Source organism: Mastacembelus armatus, chromosome 15, assembly GCF_900324485.2.
Source record: "Mastacembelus armatus chromosome 15, fMasArm1.2, whole genome shotgun sequence".
Classification (NCBI taxonomy): domain Eukaryota; kingdom Metazoa; phylum Chordata; class Actinopteri; order Synbranchiformes; family Mastacembelidae; genus Mastacembelus; species Mastacembelus armatus.
The window spans coordinates 21,439,510-21,459,877 of record NC_046647.1 but is presented as its reverse complement, the minus strand read 5'-3'; the positions used below and the strand labels follow the sequence as shown (position 1 = coordinate 21,459,877).

General features: G+C 40.3%; 2 protein-coding genes across 6 annotated transcripts; one reads left to right on the top strand and one right to left on the bottom strand.

Moving 5' to 3' along the window:
• Positions 1 to 245: 245 nt before the first annotated feature.
• rbm45 (RNA binding motif protein 45) lies at positions 246 to 19,619 on the bottom strand. 4 transcript variants are annotated; one of them, XR_003295826.1, is made up of 12 exons: positions 19,308 to 19,583; positions 18,512 to 18,634; positions 18,098 to 18,224; positions 17,709 to 17,834; positions 16,890 to 17,060; positions 16,398 to 16,527; positions 15,923 to 16,016; positions 15,339 to 15,496; positions 14,945 to 15,020; positions 14,703 to 14,844; positions 9,343 to 9,461; positions 246 to 669 (listed from the first exon to the last, which is right to left on the bottom strand). XR_003295826.1 is itself a non-coding variant. In XM_026309101.2 (11 exons), exons 1-10 carry the CDS (start codon positions 19,581 to 19,583, stop codon positions 14,728 to 14,730), a joined length of 1,398 nt encoding a protein of 465 aa, XP_026164886.1. In that variant the 3' UTR covers positions 8,703 to 9,461; positions 14,703 to 14,727. The 4 variants fall into 4 exon arrangements, 3 of the variants coding, with proteins under 3 accessions (XP_026164886.1, XP_026164887.1, XP_026164888.1); XM_026309101.2 differs by lacking the exon at positions 246 to 669 and having other exon boundaries at positions 8,703 to 9,461; XM_026309102.1 differs by lacking the exons at positions 246 to 669; positions 9,343 to 9,461 and adding an exon at positions 13,489 to 14,024 and having other exon boundaries at positions 19,308 to 19,619.
• Positions 6,014 to 12,719, top strand: zc3h15 (zinc finger CCCH-type containing 15). 2 transcript variants are annotated; one of them, XM_026309105.2, is made up of 12 exons: positions 6,014 to 6,073; positions 6,153 to 6,244; positions 7,432 to 7,533; positions 7,876 to 7,987; positions 8,151 to 8,303; positions 8,611 to 8,702; positions 9,026 to 9,208; positions 9,409 to 9,489; positions 9,661 to 9,726; positions 9,847 to 9,957; positions 11,044 to 11,179; positions 11,663 to 12,719. In XM_026309105.2, the coding sequence occupies exons 2-12, from the start codon at positions 6,170 to 6,172 to the stop codon at positions 11,896 to 11,898; spliced, it is 1,347 nt and encodes a 448-aa protein (XP_026164890.1). In that variant the 5' UTR covers positions 6,014 to 6,073; positions 6,153 to 6,169; the 3' UTR covers positions 11,899 to 12,719. The 2 variants fall into 2 exon arrangements, with proteins under 2 accessions (XP_026164890.1, XP_026164889.1); XM_026309104.2 differs by having other exon boundaries at positions 6,041 to 6,244.
• Positions 19,620 to 20,368: the final 749 nt, after the last annotated feature.

The following is a 20,368-nucleotide window of genomic DNA, read 5'->3' as shown; positions in this document are numbered from 1 at the left end:
GGTAATTTGTAACCTGTGAACACCATGCCTTTATAATCTGGACAAAGAATTGAATTCAGTGAAAACATGATTTTCTTGTAGCGACTCAAAAGTTAATTATTCCATGTCACCATCTTTTCATCTTCACTGCAGAAATTTTAGAAACACTTTCTTTGTCAAATCCATCTGCAAAGGAATTGCTCAGTAGTTTTTGGTGCACAATCCCTAACTGTGTCTTTTAGTATCAATAATGAAGGAGAGCTGCATTCAACAGTGAGACAACATATACATTTTTAATGTGAAGACATTTAGTTATCTGTCAAACACAATTTATCCAGAAGAAATTCTTATAGTCTTGAATAGTGGCTGATATGAGGGGATGCCCCAGTAATAAAAACAATTACAGGTTGTGTATGCAATTTGTTTTTTTATTATTCAGTCTGACATCATTTTCCTTTTAGCTTTTTTGCCCTACATGGTCCCCGAGCTCCGCTGGAGCTTTAGTTAATATCACGTGATCTTCCTCAAGGAATGGAGACACAAGCTTCTCGTCCACTTTGCCTGAAAAGCTGTTCTGCTTTACGTTCATTCAGATGATCTTCAGATGTTATTTCTCTAACCTGGAACAGCTGTGACGATCACTTTAGCACAGAAACCTAGACGTCACCCGTGCTAACTTCAGTCTCTGCCCTGCGGTGACAGTAAACAGAAATATTATGTGAACCAGCAGCACTGTAATGAAAACAGACTAGTAAAGACATATTTGGTGTAGCTGACACCAAATGGAGAAGGTACTGTACTGTTGCAGTTCACACTTAATTGAAAGCTGTGAATAAATGGAATTAACCGTATCTCTATTTGCCATGCAAAAAAAGTCATAAGAGACTTTTAGATATCTGAATAATTGAAGATACCTGCTGCTCAGTGCCTTGTTCATCTCTCACCCTGACCCTCCTGGCCAGACACTGAGCATGCACAGGAAAACTTCTGCAAAATGCCCAAGATGCAGCAGTGCGGCTGGTCTTTAACCAACCAAAGAAAGCTCATGTCACTCCACTTTTCATCACTCTACACAGATTCAGGTGTATGAGCCTCCTTATTCCCAACGGTCTGCAGATGAACAATGACCTGTCCTCGTGTCGCTGTGAGGCAGGAAATCTCGATCCAGACTTCCTCCTGTGTGGTCCCTCGGTGGTGGAACAAGTTACCAAATGTGATTTGGTCAGCTGAATCTTTCCCTGACTTCAAAAACTGTTTGAAAACCTACCTTCTCCCAGAGAACATATTCATATGACTTGCCCTTTCTGTCCGTCTCTCATCCTACTCAAGCTTTTTCTACTAAAATGTGTCATTTTCTAGGCATTGATATGTTCTTCACCTCCTGCACCTGTCAGCCCCCTGTGTCAAGTGGACTGTGGAGCTGGGGGTTAAAACATCACATCTCAATGACTTATTAATCTGCAGTCACCTCATTAGTACATCAATGTGCCACATGAATAAATGAAAATGTGACTGGAGCCAAGCTGTCTTATCTACAGACTTAAAACAGGAGAAACTGAGTTCATTCTTGGAAACAGCAGTTAAGAGAAAATCCTTGTCCTGAGATTCATTTAGTGGCTGTTCTGGTGCCTTCGATCACGTCACACGATCTTAATCAGCAGATGGCGTTTTGCCCACTTTCACGGAGGTGTAGATGTTCAATTTTCCATTTTTTCTGAGCACTTTCAAGACTTCTCAGCCGTGTTGACTCCAGATGCTAATGAAGATCAAGTGGTAGATCAAAAGCCCAGAGCAGCTACTAAACAGGCCTTGTAGTGAGGTTGTTTTTTCTTGCATATAATGACCTTCCTCATTAATGTTTCCATTGTTTCCAGTTATCAGCCAGTAAACCATCACCCTCCATTCCTCCTTGAGTGATTCAGTACAGTTCAATTCAATCTTTATTGTCCCCTGAGACTAATGTGGTTTGCAGATGGAGTTACCAATAAAATGATGAAATAGAAATCCACAATAAAAAGGCACAGTAGGAATGCAATAAAATATAGGAACACAAGTAAAATCAAAAAACCCAGCCAACAGTTTTATACCACACAGAAAAGCATGAGCTGATAAAACCCTGCCGGGAGTCAATAGCTGAATATACTGCAATAAAAAAAATAAAAAAACAACAACTCATTGGTGCTGCCAGTGCTCCAAAATGAATTGGAGGTAACACTCATGACTGACAGTAATAAGGTTTACAAACAGCTTTACTCCATTTTAAGAAAGAGTTCAGACATTTTTTTTTCTGTGGTGAGTGAATAACAGGACAACTAGTTAAAGAACAGACCCTCCTGATAACAATTTAACATTGTGTAAAAGAAGCTGCGAAATAGCTGAAGTGTCTTGGTCCATTTAGTCATCTGGAGCTCTGTTCTTCGATGGATAACTGGGTATTAGAAGATCTTTCCAGTGCTACTACAATGGTATAAAAATTGCTACAAATGCAGCATCAATTTTTTTCAGTTATCTGAAACATCAACAGTAGGCTAAACATCCTGTTTTGGTGTTAGTCCCTCAGGATTACCGAGCAAAGCGCTCCTTTCTAGACTCTTCATTTTGCACAGACTTTCAACCGTCACACAGGGAGAAAGAAATCCACCAAGAGAGGTGGAATACACAACAATCTCTCCACCGACAGTCGCCTCAAGGGACCAGAGTACAATGCATCCAGCAGACGAGTTGTGGTATCAGTAAAAGGATATGATTCTCCCCTTTCTTGGATGAAAAAAATGTGTTCTGTTGCTGTCAGGATCACTTCTTCTCCTACTTCTGCTCATTACCTGAACATAAAAACCAAATCTAAATACAACAAATTCACACTTGTTCTGCTGGGGTTGTGGGAAATGCAGGAAATCATCTAAAATAAATGTAGACAAGGCAGGTTGAGGGGAACGTGGGATTCACTAAAATGAGAAAAGAGGAAATTACAACAACTTCAGCAGAAATAACTCCTGGACTGTGAAGAACATCACAGGCTGATGAGATCTCAGTGGTATGCCGGGGAAAAGCAGGTGAGGTGATGGGAGGTCTGGGCCTTTATGCAGCACTACACTCTTTTTCCATCTACTGTAAACTGATGGGTTTTTTCCCTTCTAGATCGGGAGTTGCATGGGTGGGCCAGGTTGAAGGCAAGACTTCCTGCCCTTTTCTTTTCTCCTGGTGTCAGGCAGCTTCTGGATGGGGAGTAGCTGACAGCAGATGACCTGCTCAGCAGTCAGCAGTGCCAACAAGGTGCTGCAGTTTGTCTGGGAAGCCGGAGGAGGCCTAGCTTTGATTATTATTTCCAAAAAATTCAAGTGGGATGTGTTGTGTGGGGTCAAGCTTCTCACATGCCAAGGGAAGAAGATTGACTGATGTGCTCTGCTAATTAGGCCGGAGATGTTTTCTTTCCATCTGCAGGCGTTAGTTGATTCAAGTGCATTTGTGTGTGCCTGTGGTATCATGCCGTCTGCAGAAAAGATCGATGCTTGTATAAATATGAGAGAAGGGTTATAGGGAAAAATGGTCTTTCAGCAGATACAGTGATTTATTAGAGCACTCTTACACACAAAGATCCTCACAGAAGGAGAGAAAGAGGGGATGGGAGCAAGAGAAGGGGAAATGCACGGAGAGTAAGTTTGCTCAAGGCAATATTTCCCACCTCTGTTGTCTTAAAATCTAGCCTTCAGTCATGCAGTTAGGAATCATGTCAGTGTGGGCTACTATATACACATACACAACCTGTTATGTCTCCACATCAGCTCAAATGAAATAAAGTCAAATCAGAGCATGTAAGCAGACACACAGGCAGCAGAGAGCATGCAAACACATGGTAGAGTAAATTCACCGTCTCACTTGGGGACTCATTAGAACACAATACTAGGACTGTCATCACGTGAGCACCCAAACTGAATAAATGTTGTCCCTTACCCTTGAAAACCAAGGCTCATTAAGACACACGAGAGCAAATGAGAGCCCAAAAGGAGCAGGCGTGTGTGACCCATTTTGGCTCGTGACTGCGACAATAGTTTGCTGTATAAGATACACACATACACACACACACACACATGCGCATCCTTAACAGTCAACTGTCCGAAACTGAAACAGGATGTGGTTAAAGGCCATGCATGTCAAATGTGCCAAATGAAATCACATTAGTAATTTAAGTGAAATCTAATTACATCAAGTTGAATCAGCAGCTGAAGCGGTAAAACCCCTGCTGGTAGGCTCTGTGCCCTGCAGTCATGACATGCATCTGGTTACAAAAGAGGTTTTCTTCTTAGAGCTCAAACACAAAGGACTGCAGCCTTGTTGTTGTTGCTCTTCTTTTCTTTTGCTATCTGCTTATACCCCCCCCCAAAGCATTTACAGATCAGAGACAATACAGAGTACAGAACTAAGGTTTGGAAACACACTATATCTAAAATATTATCCTGTACTCAGGCTTTAAAAGTCATACCAGGGGTGTCTTAATTGACCAGCAGCCTATACAACCAAACTGTTAAATAGGAGCAATAAAACAGTCTTATGTGCATGGGCCAGATGGTGGCTCTGTAACATCCTTTTTATGATTAGGACTTGATTTGTAAATGGAATCACAATTCTTTTTTTTTTTGTCATGATTTTTCACTGCAACAACTGGGATTTTGCACCATACTGAATATTCATAATATCTGTGTAAACTCCTCCTTATCATTTATCCAACTATCTCCCACTTAGGAATCTGGCATCTCTGGGCTCTGGTGATTCCAGCTACAATTCTTTGACTTACTTTGGTTGATGAAACTTGACATAGTAAATGATTTTGTCATCCTACAGTGTTTCAGTGAGTTTTGTGTTTAATTAGTTCTATAATGATCAGATACTTATAACTCTGCCATGCTTTTTAAAATCAGTTTACCAATCTAATATATATAATATAATATTCATTTCCATTCAGGTGCTTGAAGGCAGACGGCTGCTGTGAAGAACTACATATTTTATTATTGTTCACATTCTGATATCAATATATTCTCTTAGGATGTATGTTGGAATTTGTTTCATCTGATCTCTAAACTACTCAGTGTCTGTTACCTTAACTGGCAGATGTTTCAACACTGACACCTTGTGGTAAATACTAAAACTGCAATGAAGTACTGTCACATTACTTCTGTTGCTGTGCAAATACCAAAAATATTATCAATAAAAATGTATATGTATTTTTTATAATAATTAGAATTCATTTTGTATAAATTTGTTGTATATGTGATTCTTCTTCCATTATTATAAAAGAATGCACTCGACTTTATCTAGTAGGCCTGTGTATAGTTCTTTTAGTTACATAACTCATATGGTCTTTCCTTGCTTTGCATGACAAAATTATTCACCTCTTTTTAATGTCTGTATCATTTTGATTAGCAACAATTATAATGCTGTTTCTGTCTGTCCGTCTTGGATGAGGGATTTTAACCTACCAGCACATTTCACATTAATGTACGTAATATTATTTTATTATAATTACTTTAATGTTGCAGCAGGTAAGGGTGGAGCTAATGGTAACTACCTTATATACTTATAATTTGAAGTACTTTATATACCGCTGGGTAGCTGACGTTATTATTATTATATTGCTGGGTGGACTGAATTTTCAGTAATAAATGGATCAATAAAGTTTAGTTATTTTGTTTAATTTGTCTCATTCTTAAAAGGAAGTTATCAAATAAATGTAGTGCAGTAAAAAGTACTAATACCTACAAATAAGTACAGTATTTGAATAAATATTGTTTATTACTTACAATCACTGAATATAAATAGTTAGAAACTGAGCTATGGCCAATTTAGTATAAATATATAAATAATAAATATAAATATATTATTACGAATATAAAATTGGGTTTCCTGATCCTTATTTCTAAAAATTTACATTTTACATTTTATTTTTATTTTAGCAAGTTGCAGCTATCCGAATAAATTAGTTTCTCTATAGACTACACTACCCGTCATGCCTCTCGTCGTGCGTGATGACGCCACCGAACATCAACAACTAACATGTGGCCTAGGAGCGCCGTTGCTTTGCCGTGCTAGCAACAACTGGGTAATGTGGAGGCGTCCCAGTAGAAATAGTCCATTAAAATAAATACTACACAGCTAACCTACACGCTTTTTTTACACAGCTAAAACCTGAGCCAGGATGCCTCCGAAGAAACCCCCCCAGGCCACGGGAAATAAAAAAACTCAAGAGAAGAAAAAGGAAAAGATTATTGAGGTAAAAATAACACGAGTTAGCTTGTGAGTGTTTAGCAGCTAGCTAACGTGCTAACCAAAGCTAACATGAGTGCTGACAGGTGAACGCTAAACTTACTCTCACTTTTGAACAGCTGTCAGCGGTACCTGGTTGTTAAGCACATGTTTTGATTCATTTAGTTGACTTCTAACAAAAACGCCAAGCATTATAGATCATTATAAGTGAGCTAGCCGGCTAACTGCTCATGTTAGCTTCCTGTGGCGGCCCAGCAGCGAGGGCCGAACCGCCTCAGTAAAGCAGTTTGGGTTCCGAGTAGAAATAAGTGGAAAATTAAAACTTTATGAATGTACTTTGTGAGGTTTTGAAGCTGGGATAACTATGAATCTCTGTCTCTAAAGCAGCTGTTGAGTCTGTCCTGTCCCAAACCCTTATCTGCCTTTTTCATTCCAGACCCGGATTGTGCTGGAAAATATGACTGTGGCAGGTTTTGATTACTACAGCACACTTTGAGTTTTATTTTTATTTTCACTGATATATAAAATGCCCTGATTTGAAAACTGTTTTTTAAACTATTGTTATGCATCTATGGGCTGGTGCTTTTTGCCTAAAAATCCCACTAGATGATCAAAACCATCCTGTCCTGTGTTGATTTACATTATTCGTTATTGGTGATTGTCTGACCAACAATCTTAAATCCAAATAAATGAATTTCACTTTCATTTCAATAAACAAACATGTCCGGAAGCTGAGAAGCTTGGAACAGCAAATATTTGAGGTTCTGTTAGTCGTTCAGGTAAAAAAAAATCATAGTAACTCTATGATTTATCTTATTCACAGTATCATCTGTGCATCCAAAGCCTGACATGTCATATTCCCTGGTGCCTTAGAGCTCTGTTCTTGTCTAAAAACTGTTACACTAATCAGTGAACATTGTTGTGCTTACACACTTGGTCTGTGATGGATAGTTATTGCCACTGTGTTTTTTCTTTAGCTCAAATCAAATCCTGGTTTTGCCATAGTCGCTCACCGACCACTATCCACATGTTGGTCTTAATGTAACCAAAAAGCAGCTGCGTCATCCTTTGTTTTAAACCATGGTTTAACCAGAGTTTGTGAAAGTTTAACAGGAACTATCTAGAGCTGCTTACTGAAATGTTACTGGGAGAAAATTATCAATGACGATTAATTAACATGTTTTGTTTTCCTAGGACAAGACCTTTGGCTTAAAGAACAAGAAAGGGGCCAAACAGCAGAAGTACATCAAAAATGTGACTCAGCAAGTGAAATATGGACAACAAAGTGCCAGACAGGTCAGCAGGCAGTTCTTGTCCTTGATATGTCTTGTTCTCTGTTTCTTTGGACCTGTCTTTTGCTTAAACCATCCACAAATCTGTTTTCACTCTACCCATCTGCTCCTAAACCACATCATTTTTTATGTCACATTTGAAAAGAAACAGCTGAACAAGAAAAAGACAACTTTATAATGGCTAGATTGTATCAGGAGTTTTTGGTCACTTAACTGTGAGGTGGAGAAAAACTTCAGTTTGTACTCAGATACATAAAATGGGCACAACACAATGTGCCCATAGTTGAATCTCTGTGAGCTAATTTCTTGCGATCTGATAACCATCTTTATGTGTTTCTCTGTGCAGATTGCCCAGGCTGAGGCAGAAAAGAACAGTAAGAAGGCTGACAAAAAGAAGGAGTTGGATGAGCTCAATGAGCTGTTTAAGCCTGTAGTCACTGCCCAGAAAGTGAGCAAAGGTAACCAGCACACAGTCACAGAAGACAGAAGATGAATCAAATTTAACCTTGCGAGTCTTTCATTTTAATGAGTCATTAAAAGATGTGAAAAACTTTTTTTTTTTCTCCACTAAATTTGACTAATGTTCTATAAAACACATTTATGCTTCTCTTGTTTCTGCAGGTGTCGACCCAAAGTCAGTGCTGTGTGCATTCTTCAAGCAGGGCCAGTGTACTAAAGGTGACAAGTGCAAGTTCAGCCATGATTTGTCCATGGAGAGGAAATGTGAGAAGAGAAGTGTGTATGTGGATGAGAGAGATGAAGACCTGGAGAAAGGTTAGTGTGCCGTGTAGGTGACCAGGACACTGTTAAATCATACTGCTGAGCTTTGTTGTCATATCTTCATCATGACCTTTTGAAATCATCCCTGAATGGATAAAAAGTGAATATAATGTTCAGAGCTGCAGTGATTAGATGATAAATTAAACAAGTGGCAGAAAAAATTATAATCACTTTTGAAACGTCATCTAACTGGTTAGGAAACTGTTGAACTTCTAAACGTTTATAACCCAAACAACTAATTTAACACTGAACTCACTCTAGTGAACTGTGTTTAACATGACGCCTGTTGTGTTGTGGTCAGACACTATGGAAAACTGGGATGAGAAGAAGCTGGAGGAAGTGGTCAACAAAAAACACGGAGAGGCTGAGAAGAAGAAAGCCAAAACACAAATCGTAAGTCTGATCTTTTAAGGAATAATGAACAACAACCAGGTGGAGAGAATTAACAGCTGCAGCCAAAGCTGTCAAGCGTTAGCAAGGTGCATGTGTGATTTGATTTTTGATTTTTTTTGGCCTGGTCTTTGTTTTGATAGAAAGATAATGGTAAAAGTTCTGAGACTTTCACAGTAGAGTCAAGTCATGAATTAAAGTCAGTGGATTCAGTTAATCCCTGATCTCATGTCAGTTTGTTCCAAATCATTTGGAACTGGCAAAATATGGAAAAATACAAGATGCTGTCTGTTTTACTGTCGTCCATTTCATTGTGTTGTCTACAGGTGTGTAAATATTTCTTAGAGGCCATAGAAAATAACAAGTATGGCTGGTTCTGGGTGTGTCCAGCGGGGGGCGACAGCTGCATGTACCGGCATGCCCTGCCTCCGGGCTTTGTGCTGAAAAAAGACAAGAAGAAGGAGGAGAAAGAGGAAGAGATCTCGTTGGAGGAACTGATAGAGAACGAGGTAAGGAGGGATGGATGGATACGGTCCAGTTTTAAGTGAGAATGTCTTCATCATATTACTGAAGTGTCCCACATCTAAACAAGCTTCTAGTTAACTGTTGAGAGTGATTGACTCGTGTCAGGCATTATAAATACCTGCTTGGTTGATTTTACCCATGATGTTTTCTCGCCATGCCCTGACCTCTTGCTGTCTCCCTCCAGCGTGCTGCTCTGGGTCCAAACGTAACTCGGATCACACTCGAGACTTTCCTGGCCTGGAAGAAGAGGAAAAGGCAGGAGAAGGTTGGACCATGTTTAAACACTTTAACAACGTTGATTTGTCAAGGCATCACCAGAAATGTTCCACCTTAAGGCCCTCATGAGTTCTTATTCCATGACTGCGTCAAACCACCTAAACCTTTTTAAGTGGGTATATGTTTAAATACAACAATACCTTCTACTGTTGATTAATAGGTGGATAAAGCAAGGGAGGAGCTGGAGAAGAAGAAGGCAGACTTTAAGGCTGGAAAGTCCCTAGTGGTGAGTCTGAGAGTCCAACTGTTGTGTGTCTCTTTATAGATTTCTGTGGTCACTTCATATCTCGTCTCCCTCACATTTCCACTGCAGTGCAGGGTTTAATTAAATCACGTGTATCTGCAGGTGAGTGGCCGTGAGGTGTTCGAGTTCCGCCCGGAGCTGGTCGATGATGACGATGATGAAGCTGACGACACTCAATATTCCAGCGAAGAGGATGAAGAAGATGAGGAAGAGGTAGTTATGAATTTATTACCACTGCAGTGTCGTCGTGGCTCGGTTAGACTCGTGCTCGCTGCTCCCTGAACCTCCTTCAGTCGATGGTTATTTGCTTTGTCTTTGTATGACTCCATATTGATTTGTGCAGTCCAAGGTGTCCCAACACAATAACTGCTGTCTCCTATAGTTTACATTGTTTCATATTATAAATAGTATAACAGTGTTGAGAGCAGGTTATTTTGGTGATGCTGCGGCATATATCCACTGGTCCTCCAATAATCAGAGAAATATTTAAATACGACCCCAGTGAGCGTTTAAATATTTAGACAACAGTGAACAAAGGCAACACGTGTGATGCAACAATGGAGTAAAGAGGGGATTAATGAAATTATGCACATGAATCAGTCCAACATCTAAACAGAAAACCCAGAGTTTCTCTGGGTTTTCTGGTTGAGGACTCAACCACATGGTTGGGATCTTTCTGCTGCTGTGGAGGAGAGAAGAATGTTAATTATGTGAAAATGAAAATTAGTTTTCAAGCTGCTGGAACAGATAATGTAACTCCGAATGTCCACTAAGAGTACGGCACATGAATTTAACATCAGCTCACAGTGAACTCTTGACAAAAACCAGGGCTGAAGGTGCTGAAGACAAAATGTAAAGCCAGTAGTTTCCACATTTTCAGTGCACAAGCAGCTATAATTGGTCTTTTTACAGGTGATGCAAAGTGATTTGTGTGTTGGAGAGAGAGTTCTGTTTTTAAAGGGCACGTTGCTGAACTGGAGTTGCCTGTTAATTACCTGCACCTGTTGTACACTTGTTGGCTGCTCAGATTCAAGCTGTGACTGGACACAAGTCTAAATGCAACAAGAAAACATTTTTCATTCATCATTTCCTAATGAATCACAGTTTGATTTTTGGTGCCTTCATTAATCTGTTCTTCTTTTTCACATAACGCAGAAAGTCTTAATTTTTCAGTTTTATTTGCATCAGGTGTTTGATTGATTAAAGTCCCTGATGGCGTTGAAGAGTTGGAAGGTTTTAATTCCAACATGTTACAACAAATAACCTCTAAACTTGTCTTTGTCAATTTTTTCCCCCCAGGTTGATACTACAGAGGTCCAAGACATAGATTTATCTCGCTTCGTTCCACAAGAGGTCGACCATACAGGCATTACTGTAGCATCCATGGACCGTTTCACCTCTAGGAATAAGACTCAGCCGACAGAAACAGAAAATGGTAAGAAATTCTATCTAGTTGCTTCTGTAGTTACCTGTAACCATCTAATAAATTTAGATGGTATTTAATTCACTGTAACGCACTTAATTGCTCTGATTTGCCTAGAAGAGATTACCTGTAGCCAACATTACAATGGTGTGTTTTTATGGGGAAAAGATGTCTATATGGTTTTAAATTTTTACCAGGTCAGGCTCATCATGTTTCTATCCATCAGATCAGCAGAAACACTCTTAAGTAAATGGAAAAACGCTGATCCACTTCACAGGAATGTTTCTGTGGGCATTTAAAACATCAGGGAGTTAACTCAAAATCAGTAGAGAGATAATTTGAGGATTAAAACCGCTGACCAGCACGGGAAATGTTAAAATCCCTCCACCGCTCCTGGATAAATAACCCTCGTCCAAATGGGCCTTTCGCAGATGATGTACAAATCAATGAAAGAAGACTATTGTAAATCCTTGCTCCTTCTCTTTCTGTCCACAGAGGAGCAGATGAACGGAGCTTGTGGCGGTGCAGAGGCCAACGGGCTCTCAGGTGCAGAGGGAGGGGGGGAGGATGGAGGGGGGCAGGACGACGAAGAAGAAGAAGAAGAAGAAGAGGAGGGGGAGGGGGAAGAGGAAGAGGAAGAAGAAGAAGTACCAGTGGACGAGAACCTGTTCACAGGTGAAGACCTAGAGGAGCTTGATGAAGAACTGAGCACACTGGCGCTGGAGGACTGAGGTGGCATTCAGGACGGACTAAGTGACAAAGGGACAGACTGACGGGTGCATGGAGCTAAACAACAGAGACCGGATGTTTGATTGATTTTAAATTTCAGAGACTCCAGTAATAAAGCCTGATTATATCATGACATCACTGCCTGTCTCTGCCCCCTCTGTTTTCTGTGTGGCCCCTCACCCAGTGACTGTGTCCACTGGGTGTCCAGATGTCCACAGCAGGGCCAAATCCACATGCTTGTTTGCATTAACGGAGAATTTGTTGTTGCCCAGCAGACTCTCTGGCATATGGTGAAACCTCTGATAAATTAGGCTTCAAGGGCTTCTCTATCTAATCACAATTAAAAATTCAATATGGTGATTTGCAGAGTGAGACATTACAAGAGCTTTAAAAGTGAGATGGTACTGGGGCAAATGGCTTCAATAAATGTATTTGCATGATTGATGGATGTGTAAAAGAGCTGCTGTAAGGTGAAGTGGAAGATGAACAGGATTGATTGTGCTATAAGAAATGAATTTGGTCAGAGCTCCAACTTGCTCCTTCACCAAAATAAAAGCTGTACTCTGAGGATGTTGGCACTTGTGAAGACAGTTTCATTATTCCACTTAGCGAAGTTAAAGCTTTGTTGAATATTCTTGTATTATTTAACGTTCATGTAACTTTTTGAAGAAAACACAGAGGCCAAGTTTTTAAAAATATCAGCCCACATTAGTCCTGGAATTACAGCCCAGCAGGGGAAACAAATGGACCCACTGCCAGCCCAGTGTTGTAAATGTCCTCATAAGTTGCTTCACCCCATGAAGAAATAAAATATTACTGTACATCCAGTGTGCATTTCTCTCAAGTGATATGAATTAACAGTACAGAGCTTGTGATATTCAGCTGCCCTCATTGATGACATTAAAAACAAGAGCTGGTCTGAGTCCTGGATCTCGATCATGATTTACTGACAAATGTTAATGAAATTTGTTCTGCTACAATTAGTGAAAGACATACAATTAGTGACATACAATTACTGAGGAATGTGCATAGAATTTCGTTATAAAGCAACTGGTATTTCATGAGGGAGCCTTGAGGGAGTTAACCCAGTTTTAGTGCCAGTGACATGATGCTTTTAGAGCTGTTAATCGTGACATCTGCCTTAACAAAATACGATTTAATGGCTCCCACATCATGAGGGTGATGAAGGTAATGACAAGTAAGTCATTAAAGTGACCTCTACTTAAATGTGCTCTCATTTCCATCTGCCAAGACAGTTTGTTGAGCTGATGTTCATTTTCACAAACCATAGTCCATCCTCATGCTCCACAACTACATTTTCCCACTGGTTTTATTTGGTTACATTTAGCCAATATAATATTTTATTGTTATTAGGAAGAATCTGGTTCGTTTAATAGAACAACTACAAATAAAGGAGGAAGATACATTCCCAGACAGCACATTTAAGTGGACTTCAAGCCACGAGGGAGCACAGAGACAGTGCATCCTGTAACTGTGTTATGTTTATTATCTTGAAATCGTTATTTAACAAATAACTGTTGACAATCACCTGTGCAGTCATACATACATAGGGAAGAAGAGATGAGACAGGCTGAATGGTTGAACTGACTTTTATTTTATAAGACAAAAACAGGTTCTTAGTCTAATAAGCACATCTGAGAGGAATTAACATGGGATTACAGGGGATAGGGAAAAAAAGGACCAGATCTGCAGAACTACAAAACTGTTCAGACTAATCCAGTTTTTAGCTTATCAACAGGCTCTAGCCCGCCTGCCCAGCTTTTCAAAATGAAACTGGTGCCAATCATCCAAACTAAAAAAATTAAAAGATTTAAAGTGTCTCCTGTTGATAAATCACTTCGTGCTACTGCTGTAGTTACACTGGTCTTTCCAGCTGACAGGAGCCAAAAGCAGCGCTGACGTTAAAAATGATGACCTTAGCGTAAAGGCATGACACACGTACTGTATGTGTTGCTGCTGTTCACAGACTGTATTGACTAAGACTCGTTATATCAGTGAGTCACAGCAAGGTCAGAGAGGTGTCAAAGGTCGGGTCAGAGGTCGGGAGAAGGTCTTGATGTCGGTCGGTCTGTCAGGTCAGGTGTCATTGTGTCATGACAACAGTCGCCTAGGGAACAAGAAGCTGCAGCGTTACTCACAGGAAGAGAAACATCTGTCATCAGAGACTTCATTCAGTCAGACTGACAGTAAAGCAATAAAGAGGTGGGACTGACTGAGCTCTGACACACAAGCTGTGTCTCAATTCAGGAGCTGCATGTTTCGAAGGATGCGGTCAACAAAAGCGCTAACAGTTGTAAACCTGGGAGGCCAAACTACGGGCCGAGATGATCTAGTCTATGCCCCTACTGGTGATTTATGAAACGCCTGCTCCTGCTGCCTTAACCTTCACAGTTGGTGCAGAGTTGGTGGGAAAACAATGCTGGGAAAATGCATTAATTTGAAAGAGCCTGCAAAATCAGACAGCCTTGTTGTGATGCTGTGACACAATTGGCCTTCGAAGGATACGGCCCCTTAAGTGGGACACAGCTACAGTGTACTGTCTGCAATTAACGCATGTTCACTGGGAGCTAAAAGTTTTATATTAAGGATAAAATTGAAACAGAAGAGCTGTTCTAACACACGTTAGAAACTCTGCAAAACTGTGAGAAATTTAACTCCACTGTGTGTGTGTTGTTTGCACAAACCATGCAACATGCAACCTATAACACATGAACCAAAATACTTTGGTAGCTAATGTCCAGTTATTCGTACTGGTGTTCACTGCAGCAGAGAACTTGGCACTTACTGGTCATTCCTGTGGCGTGGTGGTCCTAGTAGGTGCGAGGACGTTTGTGAGACTCCTCTCTGGGAGGATCTGCCAGCATAACCTTCATCTTCACTCCGTTGACAACCCTCCCGTGCAGCACTGCCATGGCCTCATCTGCACACTGATGGAGAAGTATTTGTTCTATCCATCCTTTTTAATAAGCCTCCATCCCTGCTGCTATTCTGACTATTTTTCTATATCTAGTGCGTTTTTAATGTCACCTGTTTGTCGGCGTACTTCATGTATCCGACTTTCCTCCCAGGAACCAGATGGACCTCGATGAGTGACCCAAAGCGACTAGAAAGAGGCAGGGAAGGAAAAAGACATTTAACTGTAAAGCGGAACATCTGTTAATGCTGATTGTCTGGGCCAACACAGTCACATTACACTGTCATCTAAAAGCACTTAGCTTGATGTTCCCATCCAGAGTCATTTGCAGTGACTGAGCTTAAGAGATGTGATCGACTCAACATCTAACCCTCCAGTTAATGGACCATTATTCTTACCATTTGGTCATTTTGTCACATAAATACACAGCATGTATATTTACCTCATCAGCCCATTTTTATAATGTTAGAATTAAGTACAATTTTGAGCCAACACATGGCTATTTACCAGAAAACGTCTTCCAGCACGTCTGGGGGCAGTGGAGAGGGGCTGAACACGACAAACAAGCGCTCCTTTGCCTTGCTGTCGGGTGGAGCGAGCTTTTTTGGGGGGGGCAGGCTGACGTCTGTCTGGATGCGGGGCAGCGTGGAGACAGTAGAGAAGCCCTGGACCGTACAAACAAGAACACAGCCAAGAACATTTTATTTTTTACACCTAAACATATAAAACTAAATCACCCTGAAATGTTTTTACAGGGGAAAAAATTACAATTTGTCTCCAAAGTGACAAACAGCAAGAAGCATATTATGGTAGTTTTACTTTATCATAGATCAGACAGATATTCTGCTGAACATAACACAGCACAATCAGTATCTGTATTCTTTCAATAAATGACTTCTATGCAAAAGCAGCATGTAGGAATCTCCTGTCATCAAGAAACAGTCTCTAAAAAGCAATCCCAAATGTTATGTAATGTAATCTCATACAAACTGAAACATCATCCAGTGCAAAATAATAATAATGAAATTAAAATAAAATAAAGAGCTGAGGATAGAGCAGGGTGACGTCAGCTCCATAAACCAGGCACTGACAGGGGGTTTCATCACTTGGCTCGTGGAGGGTCCGTTCCACACTGCAGTCATCATCTGGGCTGCAACAAACTGCATGGCCATCCGCCCTACAGGACTACACACACACAAACAGGACCACAGGCTGTTTCAGGCTGTTCCTCAGTGGTTCATGGTTGTTACCCTGTGACTAATTTACTTAAAGACTAAGCTGAAAACAGACAATTTCCAGTATCAAATACAGACTGAAATACTTCTGTGTTTCAGCTTTAATGCTAGATATAATACAGAGTGCATGCTGGGTAACTGCTGGCCCCACAGCGGCCAATAGACACATCTACCCATAGATATTTAACAATGAAATATCACGAAGAACACATACAGAGCAGGTTACTGCTAATTGTCTTCAGCTTTTAATTAATGACATATTACCATTAATTTTTGTTATGTACCTCCATTAACCTATGTCTGCAGACACACAGTATCTGTGCAAATGTACCTGCCACGTTCCTCGCCATCATCCACAAAGTTTACTGCCAGTCTGTTTCCAGGTGGATATTCAAAGCCATTCAGCTTCTCTTTGGCATAAAGTGCTGATCCCAGGTTACTGTAGCGAATCAACGCATGGCCTGAGGGGACGTGACGCAGGAAACATCATTAAGCCTTAATACTTTAAGTCATCAAAATGTTTACACATTAACATACACAGAGTACACGAATTACACACTGCAGTAAACCCATAATCATTAAAACATGAATATAATTAACACTCACAGCCATATCTCTCTGTCTGCTATTTCCACATGAAAATTCAATAGCTGACCTTGAGAACATGGACCATTCATGAAATACTAAAAGTTGACTTATTTTCCTTTCCTGGAGATTTTGTGACCTTTCAGAATACAGATTTTGTTCTAAACCTTGAGTTTAGAAAATCTGATAAAAGGGTATTATAGTGTCCAGAGGATTCATACAGTGTTTACTCACAAACCTTTGCTCATTCCATAAGCATCTCTCTGCAGCTCGCAGTACTCCATACCAGGAATGATGTCAAACAGAGCAAAAATCTGCTCCTGGGTAAGTGCAGCCCGTGTGGACATCATAAGGCACCGCGTGATGTCACCACAGCGATAGTCCATGACCGGGAAGTTCCCAGGATCCGCTGTACATGGAACAGGGGCACCAGGCTCAGTAAGAGGACAGAGACAGCTACAGCAAGAGATTCCCAAATGTATTCAGAGACGTCCTACAGGACAAGGTCCAGCTGTAATTACATGTTCTTGTTTTACAGGCCTGTTACTTCCCTCCCTGGGATACTTTTTTACTGTGCTCTATGCATGACTGAAAGGAAGATAGCTCTTTACACAAGGTCACAATGAGCTCCCTGAATAACTTGTAACTCACTTGAACGTGAACTCGCTGCCGTGTTTCTTGGTGCGTTACTGCTAATGTGAAACCATTGACAGGAGAACAGGGAAGCATTCATAAATACAGCACTAAAGGATACATACAAACAGCTCTGACTGAGTATACAGACCTCAATACAAAATAGTTCTGACACAACATAAACTGGCTCTGAAAGTTAAGTACTCCAAAGGGTACTTGTAAATACGCAACATCCCAAAAACATGACATCAAGTATACACAATTAACTTATATATTAACACAATTCATTTAAGATTAGGCTGTCTTCCTAATATTCCCATCTGACAACACATGCACCAAATCAGGGGATCAGCTTGTTATGAAAAAACTTAAACCCAGACATCACATAAGAAACACAGAATTTGGATGTCGAATAACTGCGTACCCATAGGGAAGGCGTACTGGTTCATGGAGTCACTACCGCCAATGTAATCCCCTCTGGATGACCCGCTGGTGTAATCTTCTGTTGCTGCAGCCTTGGTACGAGGTTCAGCCAGGATAGCCCTGTAGGCTAATAACACCGACATCATCAGCACCACAGTTCGGGGTAACAAAAACGTCCATAACATTTCACAAAGGGTTAACAACAGTGAGGTGCAATAATGGCTGGAAAGAGACTTATAACTGTGGTAACTGTACTCTATAAGCTCAGGTAAGAGTGTCTGGAAATTTGAGTTTTTGGAGTAAAATTTTCCTTCTCCGAGTAGATTTTCATGCTGCTACTCAGACTGCAAATAATAAGAAAACTGGTTAAAGAGTTTAAAGCCATCTTACTTTTGTCACAGTTTTCTATAGCAAGGGCAGCTTGGGAGGGTTTGTAGTATCTCACATAACCCAGTCCTTTACTCTCCCCTGTGAACTTGTTCTTGATGATCACACAATACTCAATATCTCCATATTCCTGAAAAAGAAACAGAAAAAAATGGTTATTTGGAATTATACATTATCTAATATCTCCATTCACATAACCAAAATAAGAGTACTTCAGAGTATCAGTATGTTGTAGAGAGCCTAATACTACGATTCAGACAGAAAACAGAAGGTCAAACTGTTTGAGGCACAGAATTAAACATCACTCCTATGGCATATTGAAATGTGTTGACTATTATTTCTGATGTAACAGCACAAGTAATAACACTGGTGACATCTGAGCTAGTAAGAGACAAAGTGAGAAGAGGGTGTAGTTACTTTGAATGTGTCTTTGAGGTCCTCCTCTGAGAAGGTTTTAGGGATCATGACAAAGATCCTGGTCAGCTCTTCATCCTCAACATCTCTGTGTCTTGTTGAAGACCGTGACTGGGCAATAAATACCTAATAACAAACCACACATAAGAAAATATTAAGGATGATGGTGTATAGTATTAAGACAACAGAAACCAGAATTAAATTATTGTTTATGTATTGCACTATAGATACTTATTTATGATCCCAGCTGGATTTGAAACGTGCAGCATCACAAAACCCTTCATCCTGAAAATGCCATGATCCATTAAGACAGTTACTAATCATGATTTAATTTACTTCTCCTCTATGCAGCCATGCAAATAATTAGGTTTAGATTCCTATGACACAGTTTTAAAATGTTTTCTCCTAAGTCTATCTAAATACCACAGAGGTGGTAGTAAATTCATCAGTGCTGCTCATGTGGATTTTCCTGAATAACTGAGGTTTTGCTTTGGAAAGACCAGTTAAGGTTATTGTTGGGGGTACCAGCTTCCTGTGACTTGGGCAGAGATATCAAAGATGTTTTAAACCTCAGCAAGCAGCTGTCGATACATGAACTATGATCACTGCTGGATGCCAATAGAGAAAACTGGGAAACTGTTTTCGGGGGGAACTGGCCCTTTAAACACGAATCTCCAATACAGCTAGCTAGTTAGCTTTATACGTTAGCATGCTAGCAAGCTAACTAGTAGAGTGTTAACGGCGTTAACCTCAAACTGAGGAAAATTCACCAGCTAACCAGCTTTTGGTCGATCGGTACCTTAACGGGTTTGGTCCCTTCCATCAGGACCTTGCCGTGCATCTCCTCCATAGCCAGGCAGGCCTGGGAGGACTTGGAGAACTTCACGTAGGCTATTCCTTTGGACTCCTTCGTCTGCTTGTCTTTGACAACCCAAACGCCCTGAATGTCCCCAAACACCGAGAAACTTTCCCGAAGCGCATCTTCAGTGATGGACCGACTGGTGACCACAAAGAGCCGACTGTTTGGGGGGTCGTCCAGGTTTTCGGTGGCTTGTTTAGAGGGATACTCCTCCATCTTTGTTTCTAGCTAAGCAGCGACAGATTCACTGACCCTCGGAATATCCTGCTTCTCATTCAACTTAGGCTATCACCATGGAGACAGCGTATACACTTGAACGCCGCATGAGGCGTTGCTGTCAATTCATTACAGCGAAACGTTAAAGGAATGTTTTTTTATATCTTGACCTCTATAATTTGGTGGTATCCGTACAAATCTAACGTTTTGAACTTTTTATGAAACTTTATTATTGTATTCAATCAGGGCATTTGCCAGAAAGTGACCCACTTGTACAAAATACACTATATTCTTTGTGTATATTAGAAAGATTAGATTTTATTAAATGTTGCGACCTATGAAACACCAATATACAGATTATAGACGCCGTCAGCTGCTGAAATGGCATTAGAGACTTGTGAACTGTTTGTAGGGCTGAGGTGAAGGAATGAGTCATGTGCAGGTCAGGTCAGTGTGTGTGTGTGTGTGTGTGTGTGTGCCATTAAACCGGTATTGTGGCCTCTTACTGACAAAGGTTTAGTTAAAAATACTTTTACTATGATTGTACCACAAATTCTTTTGGTTTCTATGCTCAAACAAACCAGTTTAGGTAGTTTAAAAAGTCTCTTTAAGCACTAACAACTCAAAAGTGTTTGAAATGTGAGAAAGAAGCCCCTACCAGACATTGCCTTTTCCATAAGAGGTCCCAAGCTAAAATAAAAAAAGAATAATTTTGTATTGTTTTTTATTTATATAAGAGTAAGTAGCCATTATTATCTGTCAAATAACTTTTAAAAAATATGACT

Excerpts from the sequence above, each read along its gene's own strand:
- zc3h15 (XM_026309105.2), top strand. The coding sequence starts at position 6,170 with ATGCCTCCGAAGAAACCCCCCCAGGCCACGGGAAATAAAAAAACTCAA. Across the intron at positions 8,304-8,610 it reads AGATGAAGACCTGGAGAAAG|ACACTATGGAAAACTGGGAT; the intron begins GTTAGTGTGCCG and ends TGTTGTGGTCAG. Across the intron at positions 9,209-9,408 it reads AGGAACTGATAGAGAACGAG|CGTGCTGCTCTGGGTCCAAA; the intron begins GTAAGGAGGGAT and ends GTCTCCCTCCAG.
- rbm45 (XM_026309102.1), bottom strand. The coding sequence starts at position 19,583 with ATGGAGGAGTATCCCTCTAAACAAGCCACCGAAAACCTGGACGACCCC. Across the intron at positions 17,835-18,097 it reads TATAGAAAACTGTGACAAAA|CCTACAGGGCTATCCTGGCT; the intron begins GTAAGATGGCTT and ends CGGTGTTATTAG. Across the intron at positions 17,061-17,708 it reads CCAGTACGCCTTCCCTATGG|CGGATCCTGGGAACTTCCCG; the intron begins GTACGCAGTTAT and ends TTCCATGTACAG.